The 12,234-nt window shown below is 43.3% G+C and overlaps 1 protein-coding gene across 1 annotated transcript in view; it reads right to left on the reverse strand.

Annotated features, from left to right (window-relative positions):
* Positions 1-7,721, reverse strand: part of SAPCD1 (suppressor APC domain containing 1) — a 29,350-nt gene extending 21,629 nt beyond the window's left edge. Inside the window, exon 1 of the mRNA XM_054978284.1 lies at positions 7,295-7,721. Coding sequence (XP_054834259.1) covers positions 7,295-7,721 — 427 coding nt within the window. The remainder of the gene's footprint in view (positions 1-7,294) is intronic.
* Between the last annotated feature and the right edge of the window lie 4,513 nt (positions 7,722-12,234).

Below are 12,234 nucleotides of genomic sequence, written 5' to 3' on the forward strand. Positions count from 1 at the left end.
GTCTATAGGTAAAAATATTGCTCGATGACCTGGTAAGTATTCGACAGGAAGGTTGTCAGGTTCACTGAATAGCTTGATTAGGTTAGCTGGGTGAGGGGAAGCACGGAAGGAGCCATTATCTCTGCTTCTCTGCGGGGCATGAGGGCCATTCAGTCCGTCATTCCCCAATGATTCATGGTTTGGTAATTCTCCAGTCTCCAGGCCAGCTGGCATCCACTCTGCCTGGGGCCAGGCAGCATCTGGGACTTCTGGCAAGGGGTCCATAAACTGCCGTTTCAGTATGAGGGAGGGGTTTGACTGCTAACAGGGCTGCCACTTAAAATGTCAAGTGTTGAGCTGTCCCTCTCCACTTGCTTATTGTGTAGTACAACTTACCTTGAGTTCCGATGATATTATGTTGCACATTTCCTTGCCATGAATAATTTGGGGGCAGGGAAAAACATGACATAATGTTGCAAGGACACAGGTTAGGTATTTTGCACATGACAGATTGTGCAAAGTAACAGCCTTGAGTGGTAATGCCATTCAGCCTACAGGAGGTTACCATCTACTTAAATGAGGTTAGCAGACCAGGATCCTTCTGGGAACTCAGGGAAATAGATGTGACCAGAGGTGCCTGGTATAATCTTAGGCTGATCTGGCAATTGTGCCCTCTATTGGAACAAATGGTGCCATCATTCGTGTCTTAGTGCAGCAGTTCCCAAACTTGTAGAAGTGGGACACACTTCTAAACTTACTGTATTTTTTGGAAACCAATTCTAAATTTGTTGCTGGAATTTAAATTTTCAGTACTCGCTTGTAAAGTGACAGCACATTATTTTCTAGCTCCCCAAGAGAAAATTCAGGAATCTCCCATCAGTTAGCATTGAACAAGTTTATCTTCCCCTTCTCCCATGTTTAGCATTTATATAGTATCGCTAGGAAATAAGCTGCTTTTTTTTGGCCCTTCAGGCCTCATGGCACACCTGCGAGAGAGTTGCAACCCACTTTTGGGTCCCAACTCACAGCCCGAAACCCACTTCTTTAGTGCCCCGTGGTTAGATGGCTGCTATAGCTGTCAGTGGCACGGTCCTTAAAGATGTTCAAGAAACTTCAGATGGTTCTAAATCCTAATTGACGATTAGTAAAGGAACAAGACAAGGTTGCCCGTTATCTCCATTGTTGTTCATTTTAGTATTGGAGATTCTGATGACACAAGTACGACAAGATGAGGAAATACGAGGAATAAAAATAAAGGACTATTCATACAAGGTTAGAGCATTTGCAGATGACATAATGTTAATTGTAGAAGATCCATTGGAGAACATGCCAAAAGTGATAGATAAGATCAAGGAGTTTGGTGACTTGGCAGGTTTCTTCATTAACAAAAAGAAGTCAAAGATATTATGTAAAAACATGACTAAGCAGAAACAACAATTGTTAATGGAAACAACGGACTGTGAAGTAACTAGTAAGGTGAAATATTTGGGAGTTGAGCTGACTGCAAAAAATATAGATTTGTTCAAGAATAATTATGAAAAATTATGGACTCAGATAGAGAGAGACTTGATCAAATGGAATAGACTGAATTTGTCATGGTTGGGCAGGATTGCAGCAGTTAAGATGAATGTGTTACCAAGAGTAATGTTTTTGCTACAGACAATACCAATCATCAGAGACTCTAAGCAATTTGAAAAATGGCAGAGGAAAATATCAGATTTTGTTTGGGCAGGCAAGAAGCCTCGAGTGAAAGTAAAAGTTCTACAAGATGCAAAGGAAAGAGGCGGAATGCAACTGCCCAACCTGAGACTTTACCATGATGCAATCTGCCTAGTTTGGTTAAAAGAGTGGATGACATTAAAGAATAAGAAACTATTAGCCCTAGAGGGATATAAAAAAATTTTTGGATGGCACGCATACCTATGGCATGACAAAGTAAAGGTCAACTCGATGTTCCTGCATCATTTTGTAAGGAGAAGTTTATATATAATCTGGAAGAAGTACAGAATTTACTTACAAGAAGGAACCCCCTTGTGGGTGGTTCCATATGAGGTGATAGATCCGAGAGCTGTTGATAATGAACAACAATGTTTAACGTACAAAGAAATAACTAAAACTGAAGTATCTAAACTTAGAATAAAGACGCAAGAGGAACTATCACCTAACTATGATTGGTTCCAGTACAGACAGATTAGAGACTTATATAATTCGGACTCTGCAAAAGGGGGCATACGAACAGAGAACTCGGAACTAGAGCAGACCCTTCTTAAAGAAGACAAGAAAAGAATATCCAAGGTATACCAAGTATTGTTGAAATGGTACACTGAGGATGAGATAGTTAAAACACAGATGGTGAAATGGGCTATAAATTTCAATAAAGAAATAACAATGGAGGCATGGGAATACTTGTGGAAAACTACAATGAAGACAACGACATGTATTAATATTAAAGAGAACATTTTCAAAATGATCTATCGTTGGTACATGACACCAAAGAAGATTGCGCTAGGGAACTTGAACACTTCTAATAAATGCTGGAAATGTAGGAAGCATGAGGGCTCCCTCTATCATATGTGGTGGTCGTGTGAGGTAGCTAGGCAGTTCTGGGGGGAAATAATAAGAGAAATGAGTGAAATTTTACAGTTTCAAATAAATAAGAACCCAGAACTCCTGCTGCTAAACTTGGGAATGGAGGGAATTCCAGCCCATCATAGGGTGTTGATATTTTATATGACTGCAGCAGCTAGACTTTTGTATGCGCAGAAATGGAAAGTACAAGAAGTGCCAACTATTGAAGATTGGATCTACAAATTGCTGTATATGGCTGAAATGGACAAGATGACAAGAAAATTGAGAGATCTGGACTCAGGGCAGTTTAACACAGATTGGGAGAAGCTGAAACAATATCTGGAGAAGAAGTGGGAGGTGGGAGGAAAACTGTGGCAGTTTGAGAACTACTGAAGTACAATAAAAGTATAAAAGAGAGGGGTGACTTTACCGGGGGAGGAAGAGAAATGTGAATTTATAAGCAGTTAGATTAATTAATTGATTGAGATATATATATAGATATGTAAGGGTTAATTGATAGAATATTGATAGAGAATAATTAACGGTTTAAACATGAGGATTGAGTAATTAATAATATTTTTTTTACTTGATAAGACTTATATGCACCAAACTGAATGTATAGAAGAGTTAAAACGACTGACTATGTGATGAGTTATATAGAAATACTATAAAAAGAAGAAATGATTAATATATGGAGAACAAATCAAATTGTTTGATTTAAATGTGGGAAATTTTTATGGTTTATGATATATAGAAATATTCAAAATTGGAAAATGGGATAAATTGTTTATCTAAAGAAGTATAGTTTGGATGTATAATAAGTAAAAGAGTTAAAGATGTACTGCTTAATATAATGGAGAATATAGATTTGTTTTAGACAGAGGAAATTAATAGAAGTAAGGGAAAAGGGACAGAGGGTGGGAAAGCTGTTGGAAGTCAACAAAAGGGGGGGAAAGGGAGGGGGTTAGAAACGAAAAACTAGGGAAAAATTGAATGTAATGTAATGTAAAAATATTAATGTTCTAACCCAATAAAAATTTTTAAAAAAAAAAGATGGTTCTAAATCCTGCTCCAGCTATGGTGGAGAGTGAGGGATTATACTGAAACCAATGGTTTCTGAGGTACACTGATTACCCTTCCATTTCCAAGTAGAATAGAAGGTGCTGCATTTGACCTTTAAAACTCTAAAACAGTAGCTGCCTTTCCAGACTGGGGTTCTACTGAGCTGCAAATACAACAGGAAGTAACATGACATCATTGCCAAGCAACAGGAAGAAGGGAGGCAGTGTCATGACCATCAATGTTGAGGCCAGGACCGCAGGGCAACAGACCAGTTGGTTGGTGGGTGGTTGCAGGGCTTTTTTTCAGGGGGAATGCGGGGGAACGGAGTTCCAGCACCTCTTGAAAATACTCGGCAATAGTGCTTGAAAATAATATGATTTCAAAGAATCCCATGTGTTTCTTCCTCATTTTCCTCTTGAGAGTTCCACCACCTCTTTTCCCAGAAAAAAACTCTGGTTGGCTGGCTGGCTGGCTGGCGGGCCGGGCCGGGCCGGGCCGGGCTGGGCCAGGCCGGGCTGGCTGGTAGTCCACCTTTCTCACTGAGACCCAAGGTGGATTACATAGTGTGAGATTAGTACAGTAAATATCAAGGACATAAGGTAAATAAATGCAAGTTTACAAAGGCATAACATTAGCAAAAATCCAATACAGATGTATTGTCGAAGGCTTTCACGGCCGGAGAACGATGGTTGTTGTGGGTTTTCCGGGCTGTATTGCCGTGGTCTTGGCATTGTAGTTCCTGACGTTTCGCCAGCAGCTGTGGCTGGCATCTTCAGAGGTGTAGCACCAAAAGACAGCGATCTCTCAGTGTCAAAAGACAGAGATCTCTCAGTGCTGACACTGAGAGATCTCTGTATTTTGGTGCTACACCTCTGAAGATGCCAGCCACAGCTGCTGGCGAAACGTCAGGAACTACAATGCCAAGACCACGGCAATACAGCCCGGAAAACCCACAACAACCAATCCAATACAGAGTTGAAGAAATGCTGAAACGGAGCATAAGCAGGTCTAGGACTGACATTAGACAACATAAAACCACCCAGAAGGGTCATACTTGAAGCAACCGATAGGACGTAAGTCAAACTAGGAGGTAAGGGACAAGCCAGAGGTTAGAGCCATGGAAGACTCCTCTCCGTCGCTGATCAACCTCACCTCCCTGTCTTGCCATTCTTTGCAGCATGTATGCAAAGACAGGCAAGAAGCACACAGCTGGTCCAAAAGGCAGTTTTGCAACAGTTCATGACTCAGCAGGAGGGGCTCCACCACCCATCCAATGGTCCTGGTCCATGAGCTAAAAACCTGTCCTATATGGTTTAGGCTCAAGGTACTCAAGGCAAGATCTACTGCTCTAGGCATCTTCCTGCTCTTTAAGACCTGCCAATGAAGCTGCGCTTGAGATTCCATGTTGTGTGGGAGCAAGGCTGGTATCTACCAACATTGACTAGTCATCCAGATACTGTGTAACTCACTCTCCCATGACGTTCACCTGACCCCCCCCCCACCTTTGCCTTCTCTTGAGAGGCAGGCCAAGACTATGCTCTTATGACCATGAGTAAGCCCTAAACCATTTTTCTGTGGCTTATTTTGGGAGCTGCTATTCCGAGACCTTTATGATGGTTTTTATACCAACGTGTGAGTTTATTGTCGTTATTTAATTGTTCTGAATTGCTTTTAACCTTCTGGTATGCATATTTTGGAGAAATGAAACAATGTTTTTAAAAAATGAACCTGAATTCCATGAAAGTTTGTGTGTGTGTGTGTGCCTGTGTGTGTGCATAAAAGAGAGAGACAGACAGAGAAATAGAAGCACAGACAAACATACATGTGAAGAGATCGAGAGGATAGACTGGATGGTTATTTATTCAGTCTAATCCGCTTCCCACTCCCCACCTCCATTCTTTGTCCCATTAACAAAAGCTCCTTACCAGTGGGTAGGTTGGATCAGAGCAGCCGGCTAAGAAGATTGGTTGTCTCTATGGCTGGGGAGACAGGATCAGCGGTGCTAAACCCCTGGCCGTATGCTGTCGTGGCTGAGAGGTAGGCCTGGCAGGGGCCTCAACACTTGGGGTAGTATTTGCCAAGCCGGGAATGGAAAAGTAATCTCAATCCTTGTATATTGCTTGTAATTATTCCTCTTTTCATTTTCTTAATACACTCCTCCATCTCCTTATTTACATATATACACCGTTCTCTCTCTAACCCAAAGCATTCTTGGAGGCTCCGTAATTTCCATTGCCCTCTTCCGAGTCACACAGAAATTTACTCTCCATAATCCACACTAATATATCCCATGCAAAGAGAAGGTGATAACTAAGCAAATCATGGTAAAAGGCACCTGCATCATTAAAAAAATATATTAGAAGCAACTGAGGCAGATCTAAATGCCAGTAAAGGAACAGGCTTTCTTATCTGAATACTCCCTCCCACCTAAGTCTCTCTGCATGTAGAGAGTTAGCACATCAGGACAAAAGGTTGTGAAGCCTTCCCTGGACACGTACGTATGGAGTGCTTTTCATAAAGGGGAGCCATCAAATGTAATACCTTACATTCTGCAGTGAGGTAGTTGCTAGAAAACCTTACAACATAGATGAGTGACAGCTTATGAACTGGTTCCTCTAGTTAACCCTTTAGCGTTAGTTTGGGCAAATGCCAGGATTTACTTCTGTCTCATAAAAAAACCCTCCACTATCCATTTGTGCATATTTAGCCTCTATTAAAGGGGTAGGACGCTTTTTCTCCAGGCAAGTTGCCAACCTTTCTCCCAAAAGATGTCCTCAAAGGAGGGGGAAATCCCACGTACACAAGATACTTGGGCAGAGTCATACTAAGGGCTACCTGCCTTCAGATTCTTTTCACCATCCCCTTTGGGCCTCTTATTTGTGAATGTGAAGAATGCCAGATACGAAGCAGAAGGTGTGGGTTAGCCAACTTTTCCTGTACATGTAAAAGGGGTTACATCTGCAGACAGTAGCAGATTTTATTCTTCTTTTCTCCATTCCATGAAAAAAGTCTCTTGTTGCTTTCTACAAATAGGGTTGCTGACCTCCAGGTGATCGGCAACCTTATCTGGAATTGTAACTGATCTCCAGATTACAGAGATCAGTTCCCCTGGAGAAAATGGCTGCTTTGGAGGATGAACTCTATGGCATTATACCCCACTGAGGTCCCTCAACTAGCCCTTCCCTCCCCAGTCTCCACCCCCATATCTCTAGGAATTTACCATCCCAGAGTTGGCAACCATATCTGCAGAGCCATTGGCTGTTAAAGGCACAAAAGCCGTCCAGGCCATTTTTTTTCTTGATCATTTGACTGCACTGTAAATCTCTTGTCCAGAAGGCTTTCAAAACCTGGAAATAGCTCCTAGCACTCTATACCTGCCCATTCCTTCCTCACTTTCACTGCTGCTAAGATCTGGCCTTAGGAGTCAACTCCTCAGCTTTCCTCCAGACAAAGCTGGCAAGACCAAAAGGCAATCGAATCCAGCTCTGCCAAAATAAGGTTGCCCTACTCACCCCCCTGCTACTGATCAGCCCACACGATCTGGACAAACACAACCTGGATCTCCTGGCTCCTGTTCCCCAGTTATCACAACCCTTTCTCAAAGAACTTAGGAGTCCTGGCTTTGTGTTCCACCCCACTAGAGTTGCTCTACTCACATCAAGCCTAGGTCTCCCCTGTCACTTACGTATTCGGCTCAGGTTCTTCATGGACTGTGATGAACTCCGTCCACTTTCAGCCTGCCTGGCACTAGAGCTTTCTCCGGCCTTCTCTTCCTCTTCTTCAGCTCGGAGAAGGGCAATTCTCAATCCAGCCACCAAGCGGGGAAAACTCAAGTAACCCCCACAGGGCTCTGCCACCTGCTGTAGGGCCTGGAGAACCCCAGCTGGGAGCTGACATCTCTCTTTGTCTCCCTGAGGGGTCACCCCAGAGCCTCCGCGACCCCAACGGCTTTCGATTTCCGAGATGTGGATGGTCCCACTCTGTTGATCATCCAAGATTTCAAAGAGGGTCCGGAGGCTGCGGAGAAAGGGACGCGGCAGGCGGGTGGCCCGAGTTGGAGAAGGGTCCTCTGGGCTGAGGGGGAGGGATGGGGCAGCCAGTGCAGAGCTCATTGGAAGCAGGGCTCACGATGCCACCTGGATGGGAGCTGGGACTTCTTTAGGGAGGGCAACAAATTTAAGGAGTGGGGAGTGAGGAGAAAGCCAGAGACAGCGACCTCAGTGTGCGGCACAATGAGATGCTGAAGATGGAAAGTCAGAACTTCTGGGTTCCTGAGAGGAGGAGAGTAATTCTGCATATATGTGTGTCAGGACACCTGGGTTCTCTGGGAGGGTAGTGGCTTAGTGCAGAAGGTCTGAAAAACCGGGCTGCAGAGTTTTCTGTCTCCCTCTCTGTGCTGCCGGGGTTGCTCTGATGTTTTGCTGATGACTCTGGCTTGTCAGAGCAGGAATATCTGATTGAGTCAGATTGGCCAAGCTGGTCCAGGAAGGGGGGAGGGCAGCTGGGGATGGAATCATGTGACCTCTCCCAGATAATCACCCTGGACGCCAGATGATTAGCAGCTCTAGCTAACAAGGTAGCTTCCCCTCCGGGGGAGAAAAACAGACAGAGAGAGGGGGAAAGACTTTGTTTTCCCTGTGGGACAGTGAAATCAGACTCTAGGGTCAGTGGGTTACAATATTGTCTAAGTATCCCAAAAGAACGGACAAATATTCAGCAGATCGCTCCAGCCAAAGACTGCTTTGACTCGTCCTGGCCTTCTTTTCAAGGAAAGGCAAAAGGAAGCCAACAAGCCATTTCCTGGTAGAGATACCTGCTGAACCATTGTTTGTTCTGTTAGGATACTTAAACAAAATTGTAGGAAAGGAAGTTTAGAACCAGCAGTGCATTTAATGACAGCATCCTAAAATAGCTGTGTGGTTATGTGAAGGTTGCAGTCTTGAGAATCATTTTATTGTTCATCCTGTTTTGGAATGATACGTTTTCTAATAATGTCACACATTATTTTGTCTTTTGTTAGAATGATATTGGAAATTTAAAACTGAATAGATTTTAAAAGGCTAGTTACGAAGTGCTTTTAATTTTCTCCCATTGAAACCGGTGGGCCTGTTTCAGATCACATTTGATCTGAAATTTGTTTTCTTTATTTCATTGCAAGGATGTATATTTGGAAATTAATGAATTAAAACCCAAACCAAACCACCTCTGTTGTTCAATCCAATTGCTCTTTACCATCTGCTTTTTACAACTGCATGATGCGAGGGATGTAGGAAAGGCAGCAAGAGGAGCAAGCGTTTAACTGAGGGGGACATGTTCCAGTCAGATGAGTTAACAGATGTTCCCACCAAAAAGGAGCCTTCCCATAACTAAACATGTTCCCCCTTTCTGAAAATGATTGCAGCATCTTAGTTGGCTTGGGCAGGAGTTTCTTTATTACATAAACACTGGAATCTAGTTTGCTTGCTATTCCTTGCTGTGCTGTAGTACTCCACCTGCCTGCCAGGGATAAGCATTTTTCCTGACATGCTCTGAGGACACATGCTGCAGGCTGTGATGGGCGGGATAGAGGCAGAGACTGCACCCCATTCTGCTTGCCTGCAATAGACAGCACACCTGCCAGGGACAGGGAGAAAACATGTTGCTTGTACACCATGGAAGGCAGGCAGCTGCAGACTAAAGTCCCTTCTGCACTGGGAACATAACTCCTCACTTTCCCTGAAGTCAAGCAGAAAGTCATGGAATTGTCTTGTATGTCCGTTCACACCTCTCTAAAACTTGATATTAAAATCTTTATTTTTGATACCCAGATATTTAGCCCCCTATACAATATTCCCACCCATGCAAAAGCAAAAAGGATAAGGAAGGAACTTCTCCCTGTGTGCTTTCAAACCAGCAATTCATCGATCCTGTGTTGGACTTAAAAAAAAAAAAATTAAGAGGAAAGAGGGGAGGGGGGAAGGATGGAAAGGAGGGGGGGCTGACTAGATGAGAGTAGCCAATCACAATGCAGTGGGCTGGCAGGGGTGGGAGAGGGGAGAAAAGGGTGGAACACCAAAAAGGGAATAAAGAGTATGCACAGGAAACAGAGGATTTTTTTTTTTAAGTTGGGGTATAAGTGCTCCCAGGAAAGCCAGGGAAAAGCCACATAGTAGCCAGAGTGACTACTCATGGCGGCAAATCTGGTGCATACAATCATGAAAAAAACGCTGCAGTATGAGAACTGAACTGGTGAAATTGACCCATGCAGACTTGGCTTAAGGTATAAAGGCAGATGATAGATTGTGCAACCTTTCCACACCCCTGCAGTACCCAACGCACCTCCAATGGAGAGAAGTAATGCTGTTGCTTGAAAATTCAGGGAGGCACACTATTTAATAGATGCCTGATGTGTGGAAACGGGCAGTTGAAACTTTTCATGCCATGTAGGTAAATAACATCACCTGGTAAGTAACATCTCATTAAGCATCTATTAAAAGAGCAGGACATATTTCTACTGGCCATTTAGCAACCCTAGGGGACAATCACAGAAAACGGCACTCCAGCAGATTGGCAAAGATCAAAGTTAGAGCCCAAAATGCATTTCCTATTGAATGGAATGATAAATCGACAGGTGTGGGGGGGGAGGGGGGCACTGAATGACAAGCTGGGTATGAGTAGTGGTCCCATATTGTTTTCACATGTTCTAAATTCTGCATGGATCCATTCAGGCTCCAAATTCATGACACTCCTGTGTGGACACAAGGAAATAAAAAAAGAAAAGCATTATGGGTAGACTCAAGGAAAAGAGAACCATGTGGCAACCTTGAACTTTGCAGAGATCCATTCAGTAGATGAAAGACAAAAAGAAACAAATTGTAGAAATAAGGAAGGGAAGAATCCCCCTCCCTGAGTTCCCTGTCCCCATGCAAACCTTACAGGTACTTCTGCTACCAATGGTTGTTACTCTAAGGGCTCAGCAGCACTCCTTGGACACAGTGTCCAGTGTATCTTTTTCTCTGAAAACCAGGCAAACTAGGGGCCTAGTTGGACTGGGATCTTGGTTCAAGGAAACAGAGAGTTAAACCTCCCCCTCTCACACACACCATTTGCCCAATCTGAACAGGCCCTGGAGAGCCCCTGTTTATCTTGTTGGGATAAACATGGCATCATGACTGTGCAAGCCCAAGTTGTCCATACCAGTGAAACAGGAGTTCTACCACAGAGATGCTGGTGTAGAGCAACACCGTGACAGAGTCATGGTCAATAGGGATTTTCAGTTCTTTCAGAAATTCACTCTGTGCGTTGCTCAACTCTTTGTTTTAACTTAACGGCCAGCCCTTCCCAAAACCACCTCAGGCTGTAAAGGAAGCCAATTGTCAGTTGTTTAATTTAGTGTGGTGTAGTGGTTAGCGTGTGGACGTAGTGTAGTTAGTTTCAGGTAGGTAGCCATATTGGACTGCGGTAGAACAGCCAAATTTGAATCGTGGCACCTTAGAGACCAACAGGTCTCTAAGCATGAAAGCATGAAAGCTTTTAGGAGTCAAAGCTCCCTTCTTCAGATACAGGTGCAGTGCAGTGTAGTGGTTAGAGTGTCAGACCAGGAACCGGAAGGCACAGATTTGAATCCCTGTTCTGCCATGAAAGCTTACTGGATGACCTTCGGCCAATCACACTCTCTCAGCCTAACCTAACTCATGAAGATGAAATAGATGAGGGGAAAATATTGTATGCTGCTTTGGATCCCTACTGAGGAAAAAAGCAGGATATAAATGAAGTAAAAATATATTAATTTTACTGAGAGAGAGAGAGGAAAGAGAGAGACACACTGATAAGACATATATGTACCTCTTAGGCTTTTCTGCACTAAAAATGTCTCTGGCATAAAAAACTTTTGTGGTGTGTGGTGGTTAGAATATTGGACTGGAACTGGAGGCTGGGGTTCCACCCCCCACTAGGATAATGACATTTCTAGGGCAACCATGGGTCAATCTCCATGTTTCTTAGCCTAACCAATTTCACACGTTTTATGTGATGATAAAATAGAAGTAGAGAGGATTGTGTATACTTGAAAACCTTGGAGGAAGGCTGAGATAAAAATGTAAAAAAAATAGATAGGCCTAAGAGGAAGAAAAGAATCCCATCAACGTGGTACATGCAACACAGATTACTCAGCCCATTTTTTAAACATCCCATTTGGTCTTGAGACTAGTCTGCAAAGGAGTGTGGTACATCATATAAGAAATGACTTCAAATGTAACATAAATTCCAAAACAACAGCCCTCAGTCAATAAGAATTCCAGAGGCATTGTCTGTAGCGGCAGCAAATACAAAAAGGAATCCTATGGCACCTTGAGATTTATTGTGACATATGCCTTTGTGGACTTCATCAGACACAACAGGGGAGTTAGGAACGTGCTTTTAACTCTCTCCCATTGAGAACAATGAGACTTAACACGGGGTGGGACATATCCAGTTGTCAGTACAGTGCTATGTTATAGAGTTCACCTTTGACATCTTATGAGAAGACAATGGCCGTCCATTGCAAAAATATAAATCATATGCAGGTTTTGAAGTTTATTGGCTGCCAACTCTGTCTTGGGAAATTCCTGGAGATACATGGGGAGGATGGAATTTGGGAGAGGAGCT

This window comes from Eublepharis macularius, chromosome 4 (assembly GCF_028583425.1).
Source record: "Eublepharis macularius isolate TG4126 chromosome 4, MPM_Emac_v1.0, whole genome shotgun sequence".
In the NCBI taxonomy this organism is placed as follows: Eukaryota; Metazoa; Chordata; class Lepidosauria; order Squamata; family Eublepharidae; genus Eublepharis; species Eublepharis macularius.